The 25994-nt window shown below is 43.8% G+C and overlaps 1 protein-coding gene across 2 annotated transcripts in view; it reads left to right on the top strand.

Moving 5' to 3' along the window:
- The window catches only part of sema5a (sema domain, seven thrombospondin repeats (type 1 and type 1-like), transmembrane domain (TM) and short cytoplasmic domain, (semaphorin) 5A), a 122598-nt gene extending 96604 nt beyond the window's left edge, over window positions 1-25994 (top strand). The window contains exons 17-23 of one of the 2 annotated variants that reach the window (XR_009912012.1): window positions 13162-13371; window positions 15563-15733; window positions 15993-16148; window positions 18519-18563; window positions 20288-20499; window positions 23876-24117; window positions 25614-25748. Coding sequence is in view for 1 of the 2 variants with exons in the window: in XM_062379912.1 (XP_062235896.1) it covers window positions 13162-13371; window positions 15563-15733; window positions 15993-16148; window positions 18519-18563; window positions 20288-20499; window positions 25614-25733 (914 nt within the window). In the remaining variant the exon portion in view is untranslated. Of the gene's footprint in view, window positions 1-13161; window positions 13372-15562; window positions 15734-15992; window positions 16149-18518; window positions 18564-20287; window positions 20500-23875; window positions 24118-25613 lie in introns of both variants that reach the window. The other variant, XM_062379912.1, reaches the window with a different exon arrangement.

Below are 25994 nucleotides of genomic sequence, written 5' to 3'. Positions count from 1 at the left end.
CACTCTTTATCCAATACTTCTGTTCTTTCTTCTTACTCGAGTTAATGCACCACACGGTCTCCCTCGGCCACGCCCCTGCTGAATTAAACCCTTTCCCTTCTGCACACACAGGCCGCTAATTGACAAGTTGTTTATGTTGTCAAGTGGAAGGATCCATATTAGAGGGGGAGACAGGCGGGGCGGCACCACACCACAGTAAACACGACCAGAGATCACTCAGTGCGTCTATATTGCTCCCTGCCTTCCGAGGGGGGAAGCATATATATTGTTTTATGGTTAGCGCCTGGCTGAGCTGCGGCCACCTCCCATCACTTTGAGTTCACTCATGTCTCCGGGTGGTCTGTCGCTACCACGTGGCGCCGTAATCACACAGGTCAGCCTTAATGCGCACTAACAGCGGGATTTTCTCCCCTCTGATCTCCCTCCTCTTCCTCATCTGTGATTGCTAATCTCCGTTCTCTTCGTCCTTTGAAGCCCCGGCAGGCACGGAGGAAGAAAACCTCACTGCAGACTGGAAGCCCTTACGACTGTGACAGCCACACATCCGAGTCATTAGGAAACAAAGACTTGAGCTTTAATAGGTCTGCCTCGTTCCCCGATTAGCGAGAGGAAGTAACAGACACGACGCGTTTGATTGGAGGTTTTCACCAGAAGCCCTGAAATCAGATTAGTTTCAGTGTTAATTACACCAATTGAAAAGCCAAGGCTGGGATTTGAGCCGTCACTTTTGACAATGTGTTCGCCCGTTATCGCAGAATGTGAGCAGCCTATAGTTTGCTGCAGACAGACAGTGATGTAAGACAGCACCAGTACACACTTTAAATCCACTCGATAACCAGCGTACACACATGGGTTTTGTTTTTCTCACATCTGCTCACAGGAAACATTGGAAACTCGGAGTTAACGGAGCTCATTGATGTGCTAATTATGCGCCAGCGGGGCTGCAGGTGAAACTTGGAAACTGGTAATGACAGTGTTAATAGAAGCAGACTTCATTATGCACTCAGTGCCAAAGATTATCAACAGTTGGAATCAGTCATGACGCTGTTGCATTTTACATTCCGCTCATTTTGGCATTTTAACTCGATAAGTAATGATATAAAAACACCCAAGGCTGAATCGCTGTTCTACATTCCCTCAAAGCATGGCCTTGTTAGATTTATAAAAGGAAAATCAAATGTCTATTATTCAATTCCCCTATTTGTACATTTTCAGTGAAGCAAATAGCTTTTCAACATCAGACCTTGTTTACTCAAAGATAGGGGTTTTTCATTTCGTCTAAACCTCAACAGTATTTGAAGGAAGAAACTTTGATCGAAAATATGAAACAATTTCATTCTCGGGGAAAAGAAACGACAGCTTGGCTCCAGCTGTAGAGTTTGAAGGAAAACAAGACCCTATCCTGGTGTGGTGTGTGGCCTCTGGGTGTGACTCTGCTCTTGTCCCAGGTTGATTGTTCATGTCCAGACTTCAATATGATTCACTTCTCCGAGGAGTTTTAAGTCATAACTGTAGGAAAGAGGACTGAGTCCGGTGATCCACTTCTTCATTTCAGCCATTATCAAACCTGTCATCCATCTGGAAAGCAGTGGTGTGTGTGTGTGTGTGTGTGTGTGTGTGTGTGTGTGTGTGCGTGTGTGGGCGGGCAGAGTTTATGTTCCTGTTGGCCAGTTTTTCTGTTGGTTGAAAATGTGCGTTTCATTTTGTGTGTCCGTGTGTGTGTGTGTGTGTGTGTGTGTACATGCCATTTTTCCAATTTGTCCTCCTCCTACCATCCACCTCTCACAGATGCATGGTGGGCCTGAGCCAGCAGTTCACTTTTCTTAAAGCAGGAGGCCATCACAGGACAGGGACCACTCAGCTCAGGTTGGATTGATTATTGTGAACAATCCAACCTGGAATTTGTTAGTGAAAAACTCATTTAATGAACTGCCCCAGGGTTCCATAATATTACTATTTCTTTGTCTGCATATTTGTGATATTATTATAATCACCATTTATATATAATTCATATTTGTATGCAGATATTCCATTATCTGTTCTTCGTGCCCCTTTAGTTGTACAAACTGCAGTGTGCCTTTGTCTTTCAGTCCCATTCATCAGGTGATAAATTCAAACAAATCCAAATTCATGCTGTTTTCAAAGGGCAGGGTTGTAACATCTTATTGGCCAAGATCTCAAGTGAAATACTCAGAATATGTATTGAGATGAATACGTTCCTCAGAAATTGTCATTCAAATCTCAAAATAAAATACTTGTTCTTGAGGACTTATTCCTGTTTCTGACTCAAGGCAATGAAACACTCGATTATGGCAGCTCTTGTACCTTTATTGAATCACGGCGATCTGTTCTTTATGAACTGACCTGACCAGTGCATAAAGACGTTGGATACTGTATCATTGTGCTTTACATTTTAGTACTGGCTCTAGAAATATTTTATGACACTCCAACTCTTTATACAGTGCCCATCTGCCTGGAAAAATGAACAGAAGCCCAGTCAAAAGTGCTGATAACCATGAGGACATGTTTAAATCGTACCAGTTAAAGTATGTTGGTCTTTATTTACTAGTGTAGCATGTTAATCGAATATCCTGGTCTCTTGTTTGAAGTGTGTTACAGTTATATTTGTGGGTTTGTGTTTATTGATCCAACAGTGTTTATGTTGTTCTCTTGGCAAAGAGAACAACTCGTCGTAGCTAAAGCCGACAGCTAAAGCAGAAATGCAGAGTTCTGGCCGTCTGCTGAGGACAATAAAAACTTTATGGGTTTTTTTGGCGGTCCACTGGGCCGAGGATGCGGCAAGAATCCTCCTGTTGCTCCTGATGGCCAGTGCGACTGTGACAGATGAGTCTGTTGTCAGCGTGTTTGTGAGAGAGGCGGAGAGAGAGTGACAGCAGGGCAGAGACAGCTTGGTTCGGCTTGACAATGATGCAATGGCACAAAATGCTTCTTTACAGATCCTAACTCCTCAGCAACCTGTAATGATGAAACTGGCCGAGAACCACCATACACAAGACTCGCAACAACATTCACAGCAATTGACTTTCTTTTAAGGTTAACGTAAATCTCTCCGTTCTTTACTGTACCTCCAACTTGTTGGCTCTCGTTTTATATCGGAACAAGTAAAAAAGATGCTTCCTGATTGGCTGTTTAAATAATTAAAGTTACAGTGGCAGAGTCAATTACATGTATTTTTAATAATATAACATAGATAATAATCACATGAGTGGGTATAAGAATATAAATTAATAACTGGACATTAAGAGAAATTCAAATTTTAAATTAATTGTAATCAACATTTAAGACCTATATAATGGATTAGAAGGTGCTAGTTACAGTCACTTTATTTTTCTCTGTTGAAATCGACCTGGGACAGAATCTTTCATAGTCTCTTCACGTCCCACCGATGTCTCCTCTCAGCCACTCAATAACAAAAGCTCATCCTGCCACGTAGTCTCAGATCTTCTTCGTCTCTCTCGACTCGGGCAGAAAGTCCTTGTGTTTGGAGCTTTGAGGATCAGAGCTCTCGGGTAGACCTGACATTTGATACTGTGAATTGTACTCAGAGACGCACTGCGTGTTGGTGACATGCACCTGGAGGTCCAATCTGTGACGCACAGAATGAATCCCCCATCCATAGGGAGAATAAATAGATGTGCGAGATCCGCTAGTGATTTTCCAAACCCCTCCCCAGCCTCTCTCTCCCTTTGCGTTTAAGATCTCTATCTGTCTTTATTAGGAGAGATAAATTATAAGTATATGATTTAACCAAGCATTTACAATGAGCTTTTATACAGTGTAACATACTGACTTGTTTCGTTTCAGTGAGCATGGCTTAATGATAGCGATGAGTTAATTACTTAAGATCTGTAGTGATTTAAAAACCTCTCTTGTCGTGTACGCCCAGCGATTAGTCTCGTTCCTGTGATAGCCATTTTTTTTACTTTTCATCATAAATCACATGCCTGAATGAAAAACCAAACATTTCATCATTTACATAATTGCCTGTACCTTCATGTATTTTTGAATGACCGTATAGCAAAAGACAATTCATAAAACCTGAACCTTTTTCTTTTTTTTCTGCGCATTACGTGACTATCTCCTGACTCACTCCATTGATATAATACATTTTCATATAATATTTATGAATTAATACACAATGAATAATACAAGGTGGTTTACACAGGGCAATTGAAGTTTGCACATTCTACATCCTGCACAATCCTCCATAACGTTCTGTCTTTCTTCATAGATGGTGCAGTAGTATAGCATTGCAGAAGATCGATGTCTTGCTCATAGAGTCCTCGCTAGAATTAAGAATTGTCATAGATGCCGACGCCTGTCATCCCTGTCAAGCATTTAAATTAAATGTGGCACATATGCAGTTTGAAATGATGATGGTAACAGATGTACTACTGGAAAGTCTTAGTCATCATTTCATCCTTGATTTTCAAAGGGAGCAGAGCTCTGAAGAATGAGCCTGCTTGGCCGCTAGCTTACACGTGACTTTGTGTTTTCACATATATCTTTTAAGTTGCAATGTTACGAGGATTAAGTTTAGGATGAGGACTGTCTCATGTGTCTGGCAAACATTTTGCTATCTTAAGAAGTGTTAGCTGGGGTTGTTTGAGCATAAACTCAATAAACCCTATAAACCCTCGGAATCCTTAATTTCCCTTGGGATCAATAAGGTATCTAAACATCCCCGTAGCCGGTAAAAAGTTGACATTGGGCTAAATTCTGTTCCACAGTTGGCCATGAATTATCAGCACAAGTCACAAATGAGACCATTGTTGGTTTGACATGAACCTTTATGCCCTCATGCTCGTGTATATAATGTAATATCAGCTCATCAATAATCCTAGCCTTAGACAGGATGGTTGATCGTGAGTGTATTGGCAGCTGATCATGGACTATGATGTTTATCAAGATTGCTTGATATACAATACACAATATTTGCAGTGCTTCTCCCTTCGTCTCTATCTGATATTTTGTATTATGTATAAAAACTTTAAACATTGACATACTGTTTCTTTTTTTAGGTATTTCTTCCTTATTCTTGTTGACGGTTAAGTTCATAGGATGTCGCACCTTGTTAAGCCCTATGAGATAAATTTCGATTTGTGAATATGGGCTATACAAATCAAATTTGATTGATTGATTGACTTGGAAAGAACTTTTATTTAAGTTAAGTATAAGTTGAGAAGATTGCTCTTGCAGGGATTGTCAGAATAATTCATCCCTTGCTTGAACTTTTGCTCTTGTGTTAGGGGTTTTGAAAAGCTTAAAACTAAAACAATGAATTACTCTTTCTACAATACAAATGTTTAGCTTGAGAAACCCAAGGTTTGACAGGCCTGCTTTGTGTGCTGCATTTGTGTAGTGGTGCGCTTATGCAATAATAAGGCATTTACCCTCCTCTGGGCGAGGGGTTAAACTATATACCTTCCCCTAAATAGCTAAAGATGCGTATCAGTAGACTTCTCTTGTACTACAGGTACTCATGCAGTAATTTGAGTAATTTGCTGCAAACAGGAGTCTTTTGTTCACCAACTTTAGCCTCGAGGGCAGTGCCTCCCCACGGGCGACATAAGCAGCCCGCTAAATCTGCACCAATCCTAAGGAAAAGCGTTGCCTGAAGGACAAACACAGGAGAACAAAGAACTTGTCTCCTGATGTTCCATAATCCACAAGCTCACGCAGCTCACGCAGCTCACGCAGCTATGAGGCGAACAAGCGAATGTCGTCTAACAATAAACCCACCGACAACAATTAAGAGCTGGAGGGGAAAACATCTGCAGAAGGAGATGATAAGGCAAACATGAAGTTAGACACTGCAAACCCACAGAAGGAGTGTGTTCATCAGTGCTGGAGGAAGGAGTTAGATCCTGAAAGTTGCAGCTCTTAAAAGAAACTATAACAAATAGTCAAATGTGTGACAATAATTATCATAATAGTCAATATAAAACTGTATTTTAATGAAGTAGAGATACAAAGTTGGCTAATTCAGTATAAAGTAAAAGTACCCTTAACCTTCACTCTACTTCATCTACATAGTTTCACGTGGCATTCAAATTAAGTCAGTAATGACCAGGGAGAGTGGGTGTGCTTTTAATCTATCAAAGCTCCAGTATTCCTACCTTCCTATACACCATTACATCACTGCAATGCTATCACCAGAAAATACTTGTTGTTTAGTTTTTATAGGGAACCTTAAAGGAGACACATTCTCCTCATCCAGGTTCCCTTTACCCTGGACCTGAACTTTTACTTACACAAAACCCTAGAGAACTCACTATAGGGTATAAAATGGAAAAAGCATCATAGGTCTCTGTTGAAGTAGCCATCCCGCTGTAATCGAAAATTACAGCAGATGGAGTTTGCTCTTGTCCGAGGCCTCACCCCAGCTGCCTGTCCATCATGAGTCAGCCGGCAACATAAAACTTCTGTTATTAGTCTCTCCCTCTGTTGCCATAAGCCAGCTCTCTGCACCCATTGACCATTGCATTGATATTTTCTTCAAAGCTGCAGATCAGTGAAACAGATATTCCCGTCTTATTCAATCGAAATCTCTACATGATGTGAAGAGTTAATAGTTCAGTCGTGCAAATTGAGCTTAAAAAGACGCCGGCCTTCCGGGAGAAAAGAGAGCAGCAGAGAGATGAAGAGACGTTTCTGCAGAAGGTTGTGGGTTTGTAATTTTACTGGCTTGTGTCGGTGAGTGATGGCTTTATTTTTCTCCCAGGGAGAAATGGTGGCGTGTCAGCAGCCTGATGTGTTTCACTTCAGCTGATCTGGTATCAAGGCCAGCGTTTCCTCATGGGCCACAGATTAGTTTCTTCTGCACGGATGTCATGAGCAGACACAGTAGACACAGGACGGTGCTGAGGGATGTCTCTGACGGATGACAGCCATTCCAGTATTCTTATTGTTCCTTCGGTTTCCCTTTCTCTCCCTATAGTCGACACTTTCTCGTTTACAGTGGCCGCACTGGTATCCAAAAAACAAGCAGAACTTCTGGAGCTAACAAATGAATAAGTTTAGGTTTACATTGCATGGTGCCCATAGGAAACCATGCCAGAATAACACATGTGTTGGCAGGTTTAGATGACCATTAACAAGAGAATGACAGATTCTCCTAACTTTTGAAGTCAGGTAACTGCATTAGCACACATGTATTTCATGAGAGGAGACCAACTATAAAGGTACCTAACAATATACAAATATATATTTCTTGATATAGTAAAGGGCCTTTGGGGTTTGACTCAATTACTCCAAGTCTTAAATTATTAAATTCAATAATTAGTTATTAAGTCTTGCATATGTTTAGGTTGTAATCATATTAACATTCATCCAATGGTTCTTCCATATCGCTAAGAAATTAGATTTCTGTTTCAGCGGCATGCATAGTTTGTAATGTCCCCGTGTGCAGTCGTTCTTTTTCTCACAAATGAATGCTCACTGTCATAAAGCAAAAAAAAACAAAGTGGAACTTATAACTTTCATCCTGGTCAGAATTCATTGAACTCGGCTGGCTGTTAAAATGATTACAGATACTGTCTCTGCCTGAAGTTTGCATGATAAAGTGGCGAATCAAGCGTTATTCTCTACTAGGCTACTTCACCTTATCTTCAATTATGGTAAAGTGTATGTAACTCTTGGACTTTGATATGCCTTCACATGTCATACTCGACAATGGGTCTCGATTTTTTCAATTATGATCTTTATAAGGTCGTTAAAAGTTTTACATTCGACTTGTTGAAACCTGCACAGACCCTGTAGACAGGAGGACATGATGATTCAAGGCTGGTGATGGTGGAGTGAAGCCAGCAGGTGGAAAATGGAAGCTTTCAGCTAAATCTCCCCAAAAATCAGAGGATTGCCGAGATGGGGGGGGGGGGGGGGGGGGGGGCAGGGGCAGAGTTTGAAGTCTGAAAGACTCACTCACAGACGGACAAAAGACGGATTTTAGAACCAAGAAACATCTTCCTCGTTGAAATTCTGCCAAATCGTCATTGCCACAGAATACAATGTGTGGGTGTGTTTTTACTTTATAAAACAGAAATGTGCACAATAACCACACACGGAATAACACAACAAAATACGTTGTGGTATGTGATAGTCCTGTAGGTCATACATCGGTGATCCTCTGCCTTGTCCAAACACTACCAGGTCACCTAATCTGGTGTTTTAGGTGTTGTTGACAAGATCCTCTCTGCCTGTTGTGTACATAACCCCTGCCCTCTCTGAGATTACTGTCAGACAGAGTTCAAAACCTTGTTACAATTATCCTCGACATCACATTTGTTGGATACAACTGGAATGCAATAAGCCGCTGCCTCTCTCACCTGCGCCCCCACTAAAGCATTCAGTGGCACAGATTTTGGTGACATCGCGTCAACACATTTGCAGCCCAGCGTAGGCGATTTCGTTTTCTGTTAAAGCAACACTGCCTGTCAGAAAATATAAATCCACTTTGTTGGCACAAAGTCACTCAGCGGGTTCCTGCAAGAAATCCTGTCTCTGAGCTCTTTCGAAAACATTACAGCAGAAGGTTTTCATGGCATCTCCGAACAATGAAGATTAACCAATCTAAAGGAAAGTTTCTGTTCTCACACGTCAGGATTTGGTGATGTGCTAAAACTCATCATGAGCTGTTCTTGCCTGTCTCCTTTCTAACCCTGGTTGTCTTTCCTCTGAGGTCGACCGGATGCTGTTTTATTGATGGAAGCAAGTTTTCCTTTGGCAGAAAAATAAAAAATCGATCTCGTTATTATTGTTTGTCGGCAATTTTCGGGTCGTTGAAGTTGAATCATTCTTTTGATAGCACCTGCACTTAATAACAAATATGCACCTAAAGCCGACCACGTGTTATACCTGTGATTGTGTTGGCAAGAGGGATAGATGGAGAGAAGCTTTCTTTTAAGCATTTATATATTTCCTAATTCTGCTTGTTCCACAAAGCCGGTCACAAGAGTAAACGTGAACCGAGGTCAAGTTCGACATCGGCCAGTTCCTACTGGCAGAATATTGCGTGAAACAAAATACAGAGCCCCAGTCGTTTGCTTATTTAAACCCGTTAACATTCATCTGCAGCTTATTCACAGTGTTCCCAACAATTTTCTAAAGCACACCATTAACTTATAAACTGATATTCCACCCTCCAACCAGCTGCTGCTCTCACTCCATTTCACCACAGTATAAATATGAGCTGGCAGAGAACTTGCACGTGGAAGGTCATCCACAAACATGCAGTTGCTTTCACGTCCTGGTCAAAGTTGTGTTACTGGAGCAGTTTGGTGCAGGATGGGCAATTTTCCACTCTCCTCCATCGTGTGTCATATTGTTAAACACAAACTCAAACACAAAGGAATTCACAATCATAGATATGGTGAACAGATACTCCTTCTTTACTTTATCGCCACCTACTGGCCCGATACGCTTGTTTGAGCGTCTGTAGTCGTGTTTGTGTTTCTCACCTGAAAGAAGATGTTTTGAAAAAGGCAGCTCTTGTTTTAAACGGAGGTTAAAATATCAGTTTAAAAAACGTATCTGCAGGAGAGCGGGTTAGTTCTCATTCAGGTGTTGGCAGTGATGAAAACAGTGTGTGCTTCGAGGTTAATGGTGTAGAAACACAACTTAAATGGTGTTTAACCAAGGCAACACACTATAATTCAACCAGTAAACATCACAGAGTCAACGCATAGAGCTCATTGTTGCCGAAGGTCAGAGATTCCGCTTTCTGTCCTTGAATTCTTACATTACAGAGAGACGGTGAATAAAAACCTCTTCAGTCCAATAACAGCTTGAAAAGTGTAGGTTTGCATGTGTACCCTTGACTATTTGTGCATCTGTGTTGCTGCGCATGCACGAGCACCGAGCAGTGACGTTCTTCAAGTTTTTAATTGCACATTTACAAAACTTTTCGTTGGCTCGACAGGGTTTTTCTGAGTCGCGGGTTTCTTGGCAGATCTCCGGGCGGCTCAGATAATACTGCTGTGACACTGCAAGCACCTACAGCTGCTGTGTGGTTTTATAACCCATGACGTAAAGTATGCGAAAAACAGCCGCACATTTTGAGACACAAATATGGACATTCAACATCCAAAGAAATTGTTTTCCTCCACGGGGAGGAGAGTAAATGAGGAGGTAGAGGGAGGAAGAGTAATGTGTCCTTGAGAATCTAGGACAAGCCGGAGGAAGCGCTTCTCCACTTTCTCTCGGTGTGGTCCAGCGTTCAATCTTGTGTCGATAAATCTCTGTTCACACATGACAGTGTGTCTCCCTTTCACGGCTGAGGGTTAGCGATTTCTCCACATCTCCGTATCTTGAGCTCTGTTCTGTCATGCCAGCTTGGACCTGGGAGGGTTTTGAAGTGGCAGCGAGAACAGCCGGCAAATCACCTGGCTCCACACAAAAAAGTTAAAATCCTGTTTCATTCGGCTTTTATCTCCTTTTTATTTGGAGTTAAGTGACGTATCAAAGTATCAAGATCAGATCAGCGCTTCTTCATCTATCTAGTGTGTCTGCTGTCAGATTAGTTGTAATTTGTTTAAACCGAACATGCATATTGCAAAACTTTTGTGGGGGCTGAACTGGGGGAGAGGTAAAGGAGACGCAGAGTTGAAAACGCCGAACGCTGCCATATTGTACATTTGGAGCCAGATTCAACGCAGTAGCGATTTGGAGATGGAGGCGGCAGGAGTGAGGTCTCGCCGATACACCACCTCGACCAATTCAGAGTCAGTCTCAGCTGTCAGTCATGAAGTGTCATCCTGTTTTTATGTCTTCAAACAACTCATTAAAACAAACCTTTTAACATGGAGGACATAGGATTTCATGGGCTGGGGATCTTTGGCTTCACTCTTCGGATCTGTCATGTTGTCCATCATTATATACAGTCCATGATCATCAAATACATATATAAAAATAAACGGACACCGATGTGGGGGGGGGGAGACATCGGCCATGATAAAACACAAACACAACCCAGGGTCTTACCACGTCTGTTCTTCTTCCAGCGGCGTTATCTCTCCCCGGTTTGCAGATATCATCTTATCACCGTCTCTGCTTCTATCTCTCCCCTCTCTTCTCACGTCTTTCACTGTGAGCATGCACCCCCCCCCCCCCCCCGTTAGATTGCACAGCGTTGCGTGTCTATGAGTCCCGATTCGTCTTTTTCACCGCTCTTTCTCCTTTCACACGCACACGAAAGTTCACAAGTTTGTTTACAGTGTGTGTTGCCGTTGAGCAGGGTGTGAGGTTGAGCACAGGGACGGAGGGAGGGAGGGAGGGAAACTTTTTTTTTCCGTGTCCTAGTTTCTTTGGGCAGTGGGGAAGACGCTGGATGTCGGCGCTCTGCCCCTCTGTGTTTTGGCTCAGCCCGGCGCGTCGGGAGACGGAGGATTAATTCTCCCCGGCAATGTGCGGATCGATAGATTCAGTCGCTACCTATTTAACAGGGAGGGTACCCCGCTGTTTGTTTTGGTGATGGGATGGCAGCCCCTGCGAAGTCGAAATTAACAATACCCACAGAGTATTAAAGAAGTCTCTGGCCAAAGCTTGTGCAAACAAAGGGAGCCAAGCACGGTGTGTGTATTGTGGGAATTAGCATAATGATGTGTAGATGTTGGCACTGGTATATCCCTGTTTTGGGCTGTGCATTGTCGTTTGAGCGCCTGTGCCTGTGTCCCTGTGAGGTTCTTATCACGTGAGTTTAAGTGTGCATGTGTGAGAAGCATGATTAGGAAGTGATCCATTGCCTTCGGGGCAGAAGTGCAGTCTCTTGGGCTACAGATGGATTGATAAAGAGCACGGGTCACAGCTGCAGGCGGGGCTGTCCGTGCCACTGACTACTCAGAATCGATAAAGAGCAGGGGGCCTGTCAGTTCTCGGGCTGGCTCGATGCAGCCGCGAGTCGGCCCCGCGCACGGCCAAGGTCGGCCCATGGTTATGAGCAGGTCGAGGATTTGTGTCAGGTAAACACACCGTCCTCACCCTGAGAATACAAAGCAGCCGCGTCACGATTACTGTCAGTGAAAAGAGCGCGCTGACAAAACAACAAGGCCAGGCTGGAGGACGGTGAGAGACAGAACGAGGCAAAAAAAACATAGGAATGTTTATGTGAAAGGAAGAAAGAAAGAAAGAAAGAAAGGAGGAGATGAATGCGAAGGAAGACAAAATTATTATCACTCTAAGTTATACAAGGCTATTAAGTGCAGCACAAACGTCTACACACGTATACATAAGACATTCAATGGAAGATCGGACAAAAGAGAAAATTCACTGCAGAATGGTTGGGTGGTGAAGCCTCAGCCGTCCATATGTGCCTCCGTACTCTAGCCTCTCTCCCTCCCTGGCAAAGTGCAGAGCGAGTGTGGGAAGAGAATGACGCAAAGCCGAAACGGCACGGACACAAAGGTCCTGCATTATCTGCTAAAAAAGCCACACAGCCCAGTGTGTTGAACGAGTGAACCATCAGAGAAGTGCCTGGACGGTGACTGTAATTCCCCTGGATTTGGATATTATTCTCCCAAACAGACGAGCTCCCGCTTTTCCTGCAAAAAGGGCCAAGGGCTTTCTCGCTCTATCTCTTCTTCTCTGTCTCTTCGTTCATCTCTCTGTCTTCTCACCACGAGGCAAATTTCCACAGCGCAGATTAATGCACGCAGTAATTAGAGTTTAATAGAAATTAGGGTTTCATATTTCATTAGGAATCTTCTGCTCGACTCATTCAAGTGAGAGTACACAGATTAGTCAGCTGATGTAGTTCGATGAGCGAGCGTGTTGGCAGGACACTCTCTACTGAATCCATCATCCATCTATCTATCTATCTATCTATCTAAATTCCATCCATCCATCCATCTATCTATCTACTAAGATACAGTATGTTCTTGTTCTTTCAGCACAAATCAAGTTGAAGCTTTTAGAAGCATCTCCCAGCTGCAGGCATTCGCTCTCACCAAGATCTGTTATCGACTCTCTGTCCAACAAATGCACACAGTGAAGTCGAGAAACAGGGACCAGTATCATCCATGTTGCAGAAAACAAAAGGAAATGTAGTTATAATGTTGAGATACTGTTCACGGGAGAAACTGTGGCACCTGTTGTCTTGACCATAGTGTCATTAATGGTTTTGTCGGATCTTCTTGTACCTAATAGGTGAGGTGCTCCGTCTCGGGAGGATGTCGGGCCACACGTTGAACGGCGGATGGTCCCTATGGGGTTCCTGGTCCCAGTGCAGCCGGGACTGCAGCCGGGGGATCCGCAGCCGGAAGAGGACCTGCAGCAGCCCAGAGCCAAAGTATGGAGGTCAGACCTGCCTTGGGGCGGCGCAGGAGTATCAGGAGTGTAACATCAACCCCTGTCCAGGTAAGAAACGCACACTGTAGACGTTTTCAGAGGTTATGGGGTACGGACAGTTATAGGGTGTTGACATTTATCTGGAGTTTGCTTGTCACATTGGAAGAATGCAGCAGGTGGCCCTCATCACCACAAAAAAAAACTAAATTCACATTTTTGTTGGTGTCTTCTATATTCTTTCTGTTTTGGAGAGATTTTATGCTTTTTTTTTTTTTTTTTTGTGTGAATCCTTCAGAAAATCAGACATTATCTGTTGGATATACACAGAAGAATGTCCGGAGCATCTGGTTCCGACAATGCGTTCTCACATAAAGTCGCCTGGATAGTTTCAGGAGATTATCCAGAGTTAAGGGGCATTTCTGAAACCAGCTACACACAATGTAGGACACTTATTCTCTGCAAGAGGAAAACATCTCCATGACCAGGAGTCGATTACTCCACCTGCTCTCTACCCACTGCTCCAAGCCAAACTCCAGCCATGTTTTACTTGATTAATAGATAAAGAATTACACTGGCAAAATAACCCACCGCATCACCAGGAATAACAAAAGAATTCAGCGGCAGATAAGAGGTACGACGAAGACCCCAATTTACACCAGGAATCAAAGAGAAAATCCCTGTGGTGCTTCAGTGTGTAATTACATCGCTGGGTAATTACGCTGCCAGCTATGGGAGGCGTTATTCTGTTGTGGAGAGCTCTGAGACAATGCATTTTCAACGCTGCTCCGGTGGAAGACAGCAAGAGGAACCTTTTTCTAATTAAAAGAATACGCTGTCTGACAAGGGGAGTAAGCTGTCTAAATGGAAATCCAGTGCTTAGTTTGGCATAAAGTAAAAACCCCGGTATCCAGCGCCGGGCGCCATGCAGACAAGCAGGACGTTGCCTCAGATGATTATTAATCGGGCCCCCCGGAGAAGGGCTGAGGTATCCCCCCCCCCCCCCCCTGAGATCCGTCTTCATAAACGGTGCCATGCTGTGAGCAAGCGAAAGAGACAGGACTGAGCGATCATCAATACTATTTTTACAGCCTGTTAATTCATTCAGCAGTGGTGCACGGCGTTCCGCTCGCCAGCAGCCTATGAGCGCCGCGGCTAATAGGGTAGAGCTGCTATCAGCTGTGAGCTCAGACCAAGACTCGGGATGGATCAGATTTGCTCTATCCAGCGGCGCTCTGCCTGCATGGTCGCCACAAGGGCTCCTCTTAAAATGTTGAGCCAATGCACTTTGATTTTTTCCTGCGCCGCATCACTATGCTAACACAAGTACCCATACTGGGACGTAGGTTGTGTTAACACTACAGCAACTCTGCTGTCCCCCAAAGGAACCGACTTAACCCAGCCTGAGTAGCAATGAATGCTAATACATACTCAATTAGCACCCCTCTGAAAGTGAGATATTATTTCGAGGCGTGCAGGCCGTGCCGGCAGACCAATTGTAATCCTCCTATGGCTAATCCACAGCTGTGTTTAAATTCATTAGCATACTGTGAAGGAGAGCGAGAAAAAAAAAGGTGTTGTGCCCGCCATCCATCTGCTTGGGAAACAAATGAATCGGTGTTTTTTCATGCATCTGTGCCTGGGATGAGACGATCCGTCATCGAGGGCCAGGTATCGACTTGCGTGTCGCTTTGTGATAGAGAAATTACGCTGAGATGACAAAGAGCATCGGCAACTTCAATTACCTTGCGCGGCGCTGCCAGCCATCCTCGGGTCTTTAAAAGCAAATCTCAAGTGGTGCCGAAAAGGAAATTTCTCTCTGCCACAATGAAGTGAGGTTTTTATTCAGGTGATTGGTGGGGGATATTTACGTCGGTCCTGATTCATGGACACAGATTGCCACCATTTTATTGCTCTCTTTTCCCCTTGCCTTTTATTTCTCCCCTTTCTCCTTTTAGTCATGTATTTGTATGTTTTGTGTGTGTGTGTTTGAGCTGATATTGTCCTGGATTTCTCCTGTTTTTATCTGCCACTTTGCCACTTTGCACAACACGGAGGGAGGACGCTTAAGAAGCCACACATCCATAGTTAAAATATTTTTAAATGACGTCCAATCACTTGATGTTTAGAAGAAATGCGTCTTTTGAATTGAGATGCAACCCGAGTCTTGGAAAACATGAAAGCCCGAGGAACTTTTTCCTCCCGTCTTTCATCACATCCTTAAGTACGATAAACAGTTGAACTCTTGATGTTCTGGGTCTAGTGGATGGCAGCTGGTCGTGCTGGTCTTCATGGTCCAAGTGCTCCGTGACGTGTGGAGGGGGACACTACATGCGGACTCGAACCTGCAGCAACCCCCCGCCGGCTCATGGAGGCGACATCTGCCTGGGCCTGCACACTGAGGAGGCACTCTGCAGCACACAAGCCTGTCCAGGTATTTACACACAAACACACAGACACACACAGAGAGCACACACACCTCAGTGTTAAGCAGCTTAGAGCCCCAACTCGGCCACCAATCCATCACAGGTCCACTGCTTATTTTCTTTACTCTCTGTCCGCCCTCATGCATGACTAATATGCAGGTGAGGGCACACAAACATATGCAGTACACGCACACACACACATACTGACACGAACATATGGATACACACCAAACAGGCTGTGAGATATGCTGTCTTTGCCATTTCCAGAGAGCTGGTCCAGCTGGTCCGAGTGGTCCCACTGCGACTCCAACGGAGCCCAGCTGCGTGTGCGTCACTGCGATGTCCTGTTTCCCACTGGAAACCAGTGCTCGGGAAACACCAGCGAAACAAGGCCATGCCCTCCTGACTCCAATTTTATACCAGGTGATCACACACACACACACACACACACACACACACACACTTAGAGTATGGAGCTGCCCATATGAGCCCACACTTGATTCTTCTCGTTAGTAATATCTTGGCGACTCATGCATGTAGTTTAAAAACACAAACACGTTCTGCTCCACCCACCGCCGTATGCCCACAGCGGTAATTCATTTCATTTCAAAGAACCCTGCGATAATGAAATGCTCTATTGATCCCTGGGAGGGACTGATCTCAGGTCAGGGGTCAGGTTCAGCAACAGGACAGCACTTTTGGGGATGGTCGGTGTTCGTGTCTTGCTCAAGGACTCCTGAGTGTGGCAGGTGATTACATGGGGGCGTGAACCCGGATGCCACACTTAAGGGCAGCCTGTCTGCTCATTCCAATAAACCTGCTGCTATATTAGTTTCATTATGAGCCTCTGTGTCTTGTCAGGCCGCGCGAAAGCTCTTACAGCAGCACTTTTACTTCTTTCAAAAGTTGGAGGAGAACGTGGCTTTTAAATTCTGTTCTCTGGACAGTCAAGTGCTCGTATTTTCTGGCATCTGTGTCTCAAGTATGATTTGCACTTTAATTACAATTTGTTCCTGATTTGATTGATGGTAGTGTTAAATAGACAGAGTGTGTGGGAGCCCTTATGGTGTTAACAGTGCAAATCAAAAGGAAAAAGCCCTAAATGTCAGCAGACTTCACATTTTTAGCCAGTAACCTTCAATGTTGCCAGATTAAAAGGACATCTGTGGCAGGCAGAGCCTCATGCTATCAAACTCATTAGGCCACGTCTAATTTTAGCTTTTACAGGCTGACTGTAGTTATTAAACTGAGATCCTTGAAACAGGGTCTTAAATATGCAGTCATGGCTACAAACATGATCAAAGACGAAGGCTACAGCTACATGCCCCAGGCTAAGAGTCAAATGATAGATAGATGAAGGAAATATGTAAAGCTCAATGAAGAAACTGGTGAAAGAAATTGGGAATTGAGAATCATGAGGAGAATTTATGTATGTTCTTGCTAACGCTATGAGTTTTCACCATCGGTGGTAAAATATCAGTGGATGCGCTACTCGTAGGTTTGGCTTTATTTTCAACATAACCCCAACAATCAAAGGATTTTTAAAACTAGACGATCCAGTCTTATTCACGTTGTTTCAGGTCGAAACCCGATCACGCAACATCTGGTTCATGACACTTTCCCGTCAGCTCGCTCTCATTGGCTAGGTTTCTCATCACTAACTTAAATGCTGTTCCTTTCATGGGCATCTCAGATTGTGAATCGTAGATATCAAACATCATGAAATGGAGGGGGCTCCTATTGCAACCCCTCGCACCACAGGATTATTTGGCCGGATTACCTTCTCGAATAGCTTTAAATTGACATCACCCCTGCGATAGTCGGGCATACTGAATTGAAGTTTGCTTTTAAGAACTAACACACTATTTACAAACTTCTTTTATTGACTACTTTACACCTTAACTTATGTGGTTGGTCTGGATTTAGGAAAGTAAGAAATTGACATCAGCTTTCAACGCCCTTGAATTGATCTTCCTCCAGCCTCATGTTTGCCACTGAAGCATCTTCATCTTTTATGACTGATACGCTCAAAAATTGGAGAATTACATCTTGAGAACCTTTTGGAATAAAAAATTGAAAGTTGAGAAAGTCCTGCTAAAACCTTCATCTATACTGTACACACACGCCCCCCCTACACACACACACACACACAAACACACACCATTAGTATTGATATCCTGCTTAGACAGGCATCTCCCTATTGACAGCCGGTAATGTGAGACACCCAGGAGCATTGATCAGTGCTACATAGAGATCATTAAAACCGTTGAGGACGCTTTGTTATTCACATTGTATCTCAGCAAACACTGCCGCAGCTGCTGCTAGAAGAGGTTTGTATATTCAGCGTGTTTAGAAACAGTATAAACATAGTAGGAGCCCTGCACTTTTTAAACTTCAGGAATCAATCATCATGAACCAAATATTAATTTGTAACCTTTTGTCTGAATTAGCCGGGACATAATACTCCGGAAAAACATTCACAGGTCTTTGTAGAAATTACCCAATTGCCTTTATACCTTGTCATCCATCCGCTTAAATGGGAAAGGTAGTCCATTAAGGCTCATTAGCAACGTCTTGTTCTTCATTTCCTATAATGAGAACTGATACTTTTCATAAACCACTCCAGGTGGCACAGCAGAGATACGTTTTTTTTTTTTTTAACGATTAATCTGGTTTGTATTGAGTAGAGCTTCATCTTCACACTCGCCTTCAAGGATGCAATTAGTCATGCTAACAGGAGGGTGTCTGTTGTTTGGTCCTAATGCTGCTGCTTTTCCCTGTTTCCTTTGTCAGAAGTCTCCATTGCACACTCCAGTCAGGAAGAGAGGCGCTGCGGAGGTAATGTGTGTGTGTGTGTGAGTGTGTGCATGCGTGCGTGCGTGCTTTACTTGTACAGCATAAACAGTGACCTTGTAAGGACCAGTAGGCCTCGTGGGGACCAAAGCTCTGTCCTAATGAGGCAAAAGTTAATTTCTGAGGTACTGATTAGGGATATGTGTAAGGGTTGGCGAGGGTTAGGGTTATTCAGGTTAAGGAGGTTAGGGTTGAGGGTTAGTTAGGGTTATTCAGGGTTAGGGTTATTCAGGGTTAGGAGGTTAGGGTTGAGGGTTAGTTAGGGTTATTCAGGGTTAGGGTTATTCAAGGTTAGGGTGACTGTGGCTGTGACTCAGTGCCTCATACCTGGAGGATATCTATGATCCATTGCGTAAACGTTTTATTTTTCCAAGCGATAAATATCCGCTCTTGTTTCAGAAATAATGCCGTCTGAAATTCATCGCAGCTCAGCTTATTTTTCCACCTTATAAACCGTGAGCAGTGCTGCACATGATTTATGTCCAACTCTTCACTCGCTTCACCTATGCAGAAATATCTGAAACCTGGGAAAAAACGACCAAGGTGAATGACTGTAATGCAGTGAAACAGTTCCAGTTTGAGTTTGAGTGAATCAATAAAATCGCTTTCCACAGCCTCCCCTCATTGCCCGGCTGCAGCTAGACGCTGATATACAGTAAGAATGCCCTGAGTTGATAAAAATGCAGATAGACTCATCTACAGTAAATCACTTTGACTGGTGTGCTGCACTCAAAGCAATAAGAGAGAAGCAAGGCGTGGGGGACCTTTTCTGTCCTGTGCTTGCCTCCTATCCAGGCTATGGAGCGAACGCATTATCATTATGCAGCAGGCTACATGCACTCCGCAAATAACTCTACAGTCTGCTAATAACTCTGCTGCGTGCACACACTGCTCAGAGAAATAACAGCCAAATTATCACTCTCTCCTGTACATGTGTTTGAAGCTTATTCAGGGGAGAACAATGCTCCTGATACAGAACAGTAATTAATTGTTACCAGCTGAACAAACCATATACAGCCTTTGGTTTAAGCCTCAACTTTCAATTTTATCTTATTCTTATAGTCATTAAAAAAGAACATAGGTTTGATGAATGCAGAATGTCAAGTGTTATTGTAGTGGAAAAATACAATAGCAATTAAAGTATATTGTGTTAATTGATATAATTATTGCTCAATGCGTTGTAAGGATTCTGTTTGAGTTGAGCAATAACATTCTCTGTTTTCATTTTTAATTTAATTGATTTATTTTTGCCTCCTTCTGAATAAAGTGACCGGAGCTTTAATGCAAATCCACTGCTTTTTTTTTTAAAGATAATGAAAGTGAACGAACTGGATCATTGCTGAATATTTGAGAGCTGAAAAAACATTCTTACAGTAACTGCAGGCGAATGCTATCTCAATAAAAAACTTGCATATTGATACCAGATGCAAAAAAAACGCGCACAGAAGTTTTGTTTTACACTGGTTTTGGAAAACAAAGAAAACAGAGGAGACAGAAGAAGAAAGGAGACAGAAATTAGAGGAGACAAATATATTCTTTATTTTCCTCATCAGTCCAGAGGTGTTTTTTCCAGTGCAGAACACCCCCATCATTACCATATGAATTGCAGTTTTAATTACCACATCCACTTGTGTGAATTGACAAGAGAATTACCCCCCAAACCCCTCTCTCTCTTTCTCTCCCTCATCCCTCCTTCTCTCCTCTCGCAGACTTCAACCTCTTCCACATGATCGCCGTGGGGCTCAGCAGCTCCGTCCTCGGCTGCCTGGTCACGCTGCTCGTCTACTCGTACTGCCAGCGCTACCAGCAGCAGTCGCACGACGCCACCGTCATCCACCCCATCTCGGCCGCCCCCCTCAACACCAGCATCACCAACCACATCAACAAGCTGGACAAATACGACTCCGTGGAAGCCATCAAGGTCTGTGGTTCAAGACGCGTAGAGGCAAAGCAGCGGTTTCTAACATTTCTTCACTCTTTGACCTTAATCAATTGATGTCACACACACACACACACACACACACACAGACACACACACACACACAGAAGTCGGTGAGCAGCGCTGTGCCTCTTCCTCCGGTGTCAGTTGTGATTAAATACACTTCTTACTGCATGAGTCTCACTGTCACGCCACCTCCTGTCATGCACTGACACTCTCCAGCCGTGTAACAGATAGGCAGATGTGCCGCACACCCTCTCTCTCTCTCTCTCTCCCTTTCTCTCTGTGTGCTCCCTCTGCTGTGTGTCCTGGAGTGTGTGACTTTGTTCTGTGTCAGTGGTCATACACTGCTTTCTCATAACACGCTAATGCAATTTACTCCTCGGGCACGTGGGCAGGTAATCAGCGAAGAGGGTTTCCGAAATCTGCATATCTCCCGGCGGAGGGGGGGGGGGGGGGGGGGGGGGGGCTTTGTGTTATTGTTGAATCCCTCAGTGCAAACAGTTGGACGCGGCAGAGCCAGCGGTGGCGATCTGGCTCCACTCACGCCACAAACAGCCTCTTATCCACTGATACATCGCAGCTTTAGTACCAGGCCGAGCAGCTGATTAGCACTTGTCCACTGCTCCAGCTGGGCTTTTTACAAGGATTCCCAGTGCTCTGTATTAAACAGTGTTTCAACCACTTTAACCAACCCATCAATTTGTTATCCCACTGGCGCATAATACAGAGGAATACAGTGATCCGAATGTCTGTGATTCGCTCATATGACCCGAGCTAGAGCTATTTGAACGTTTTTTTCATTTCAACTTCATGGAATTATGTAAATCCGGTACTGAAGTGGTGTCTTTTGATATTTTTGATTGAATCAAATTTCAATTTTTTTTTTTATCCATAGCACAGTTTTGCAGAAAGGTATTGCATAGCGTACCTGTACTGATTCCCTCAACTCTGTGCAGTACTACACAGGGGATGTCACAGTATGAAGGTGATGCAGTTAAGGTGTTTTTGTACTTATACACACTTCAGGCAGGACAGTTTTGTTTTACACGTTTCGTGCACAGAGGAAGATTCCAGGTGCTGCACAGAGACTAAAAAACAACACAGAGACCAAATTAAAAGAAATCAATTTAACATCAAAAAGCATAGTTCAAAACAGCTGTTAGAAGCAAATAAAAGAGATTTCAAAAAGCAGAGGGAAAAAAGGGAAAGGGATTAAAAAAGGTAAAAGAAGTAAAACATTTAAACATAGTTCTAATAAAGAAAGAAATGTGTAAAATTGTTAAATGAAATGTGTATATAATAGAATGATGGTGTGGCCTTTGCTTTTGTAAAGAGAGAAAATAAACTCACCGTTAAGACCGCTCCTTACACTTTTGCTCTGGGCAGGATTTTGACACATAGTCAGCTGGTCGTCTTCCAAGTCTTGGGCCAAAACACACACTCAGCTTTATTGTACTGCAGAGAAAAAAAATGTTTCTTTAGGTCGGTTTTCTGTTTGTTTTAACGTGTGCACATCAAGCAGTGGAATCAAAACATCATTCTATTTATCTATTTAGTTTGATATTTGAATATCTTCAGATTTGATATCCCTTTGGCTTGTAATGACAGCCTGCACTCAAGCTGGCATCTGTGTAGAGCCTGATGTTAACTCCTTAACTTAAGGATTTAAACGCAGAACACTCGTCTTTCTCTTTCCCTTAAATGTTCAGTGGAGTTAAGGTCAGGTGACTTTAGAGGAGAAGCCATGCCAGTCAGGACTCCTTCATCTTTTCCTGGCTTCATGCAGCTCTTACAAAGTTGTGAAGTGTCCAGAGATTTTTTAACATGTCTCTGAAGAATCTACTGGTTCTTCTCCTCGATCAATCCAGTGCAGGTGTAGACAAAACACACCCAGAGTTGAATATTCTGACCATCAATCTGCTCCTCTCCTTCCACACACCCTTCTGTTACCACCATACATCTCTAACCTGGATTCACCAGCAAAGAGAACGTTTTCCAATCATCCCCTTTGAAATGCCTCGTCGTGCTTTTGGTTACAACTGATCCACATTCTGCAGAGTGTTAGAGTTTCGCTCACTTCCCCCTGAGAAACCTTTATTTTAGCCATGATTCAATACTGACAATAAGAAGATCTGATGCCATTTGAGTTGAGTAACTTGAACAAGCCTCAGATGAGTTAATGCACATGATGATGATGTGGCTGTGAGATACAAGGTGATCACACCTTTTGTAAAAACCTTTTCAATACGTCAGTTCGCAAAATTTGCTTAAATTTAAATGTTGGTCATGAAATAATCCAGAATTTAACTAATTTATGTATCACATGAACTGATTTGATTTTGGTGCTCAAAGGCCAAGCTCAAGGTGACGCATGTTCCTGTGAACATGGGGTGACATGATGAAATTGCATCTGGTAATAACATTAACTTGGACTCAAGGATAACCTGATACGAATTTTGAGCTCAAAGGTCAAGGTCACTGCGCCTTGTAAACACGTTAGCTTGAAAATAACTTCACTTAGACTCAGGGATGAACTGATTTGATTTGGGTGGTCAAAGGTCAAGGGTCATAGCGACCCTATTATCGTGAAGGCAAAATGTGAGGACCACATGGCGGGAGTGAAACAACACTGGTTGGCGGAGGCACACAACTGCAGTTTCAAATGTTTTCAAATGTTCCTGAATCTTCCAACTTTCTGACCACTTCCAGGTTTATGTGAAAATATTTTGATTTTCAATGTGGACTTATTAAACTTTGGACGCCTGCACATTATAAAAGCATAAACCCCTTCACAGAAGTGTTTTTTTAAAAGGGCCACAGAGTGAGAACGGATCCTCCGTCTCCAAATGCAGTTTAATTGCAGATTAAAGGTGCGAGGACCGTTCATCCTTCACGCAATTAGAGTCGGGAGCATCAAGCATAATTCAGTTAAGTTCGGTTGCAAATAGCGGCGGGTGTGAATAAAGACAGAGCACGTGGAAACACAAAAAGAAGCCGCATGACGAATGGCCGTTGCCTCGTGCCTCCGAGCGTCACTCACCGAGCCCGAGAGCCTCAGACGTGGCGCTGAATTGAGTTTGCAGAAGCCCATTATGCCTGAGTTGTGTGTTTATAGATGGAGTGATGAACGCCTGACACCATATTTTACTCTTTGTGGCTGAAACCCTGATGTCACATTTGTCAGTGTTATTATTTAGCATCAAATGGAGTATTTCAATGCAGTTTTCCAGGAAGTCGCCGTGCGGCTGCAGATTCACGTGCTCGTCTTTACATTTCCAGACTTCCTGTGAGACAGCGAATGGTTGAGGGTTTCTTTGAGGATGACCTTTTGCCCGTTCCTCTCCCCCCCTTGCAGCCCGACGTGTCGGTACTCTTGCCCTTGGACGACCCCGCCATGCACCAGCCTCTCTCTGCTAACATGGGGGTGTCCATGCGCGGCCTGGAGATTTTCTACTAACCTCTGAACCTCTCTTCAACATCCCGCCTCTTGACCTTCCCCCCCTACACAACAACTCTTTGATCCCCACCGCCACTACTTCCTCTTCCCTCACCGTGCCCTGCCCTTCCGCTTCCTGTGGCACTTCCTGTGTGTGGCAGGTTGGCGTTCTCTTTCTCTGCCCCGTCATCCCTTCACCCCTTCACCCCCCTGCTCTGACTTGTGAGAAGGCAGTGTATCCCTTCTTTATTTTTCTCTTTCACAAGTTTCTCCATTTGCATGTTTTTTATGTCTTACTTGTTTCGTCCTGTGTTTTATGGGTTTGTTTTGTCCTATCCTTTATTGAAGAGTGTGTCTTCCAGTTTGAGAGCGGATCTTTGTAACGCTTTCACTCAAATTTACCCTGTTGGTGCTTTGATTTCCTGCGCTCCAGCTTAAGTTCCTCTTGCGATCACACTGGATTACATCACATCTGCTCTGGCATTTTCTCTTTAGCACTAACAAATCAAATTGCCCAGCCCTTGTAAGTGCGTACGTTAGAGCCCTGTTCTCAAACTGGAAGACCATGCTCTTGAATACAGATGAGGGGGGGGGGGGCATTATATATATTTTTCCTTGATTTAATGCGTTTTAGAGAACAAATTCATAATGACCCTCTTTGTTTATGCTCCTCTGTTACCTCTCAATCACTTATTGCTCTTTGCAGTTCAGGCAAATTTTGTTTACAGCTCCGAAAAAAAACTCAAATGGGATCATTCCTCAGCCAGTTAAAGAGGTTTTTTCAAGACAAGGAGACAAAGCAAATGACGGGAACAAGTATTGTAGCACAGCTGTTTAAAAAGCAGCCACCTGCAGAGACACATAACCGTCTCCGGGGCCATGGGAGCGTTCATTACATTCCCTTTGTGTGCAAATCACATAACGGGAAATGAGTGAATATGAGTTGTTGTTGTTTTTTTTTGTCGAGCACAGTCGCTCCCTATCAGTGTCAGATGGAAACATCCATCAACCGCAAAAGCAGCATCATCAAGCGTTCAATTACGTTGCCCCGAGGGACTCCCGGCACACACAAACACACACACACACACACACACACACACACACTATATGCACCACACGGGATATGAACACATCCATTTGCCAAATTGCTGATGTTGTATTGAGCAGCAGTTCAGAAGCTCATTCCATGTTTACCATGGCACAGGGGGACAGAGAAGACACCCCCGTGGCTCTTCCTTATTGTTTAACAGAAAAGCAACTCGGCTCCGATCGATTTTTACGGCTCCGATTTGTCCTCAAGGGGCCAACGATCGGGGGGGCCATCAAAACTGCTGATGCCACGTATCAGAGATGACAGAGCTGGACATACAGACTTGCATCGAAATAATTTCGCCCCTGTGATGGCTTATCATTTATTTTCCCCGGCCTGTTCACAAATGCTTTGACCTTGCTCTGTGAAATGTGTGTTTCATTCACCGAGGTTGGCCTCCCATTGATTTGTGTTGCACCTGTTTTTCCCTTTGTTTCGCCGGGGGTGGGTAGATGGATTTGCTTTTACCTTGGCATCCGGGCTGAATAATCACTTCATCCCCATGTCACGAACAACCCGACACTGACTTCTCTTCTCTCCTGCTCTTCTGCCCGTTTCTCACCACAGGCCCTCAACAAAAACAACCTGATCCTGGAGGAAAGAAATAAGTACTTCAACCCACAGCTTGCCGGGAAGACCTACACCAACGCATACTTCGCCGACCTCAACACCTACGACGACTATTAACTTTAGATTCTGCAGTTCAGACTCTGGGGGGGGACACCGACCTCATCATCCATTTCGACTGTATTCTTTTCTTTGTGCTTTGTATTGAGATTCGTGACACCATTGCGTGGGACGGTCCCACTCTGAGACTCTATGGCAGCTGGTATGTAATGAAAACACAGACACACGTTGTTGCCCACAGAGGGAAACCCACCTTCTCTCAGGTGCCTTGGGGTACAATTGAAAAGCTCTTTTTTTTTTTGTGGAGGGGGGGGGGGGGGG

The sequence above is a fragment of the Platichthys flesus genome, chromosome 21 (genome assembly GCF_949316205.1).
Source record: "Platichthys flesus chromosome 21, fPlaFle2.1, whole genome shotgun sequence".
NCBI classification, from domain to species: domain Eukaryota; kingdom Metazoa; phylum Chordata; class Actinopteri; order Pleuronectiformes; family Pleuronectidae; genus Platichthys; species Platichthys flesus.
This window is presented reverse-complemented; position numbering and strand designations above follow the sequence as displayed.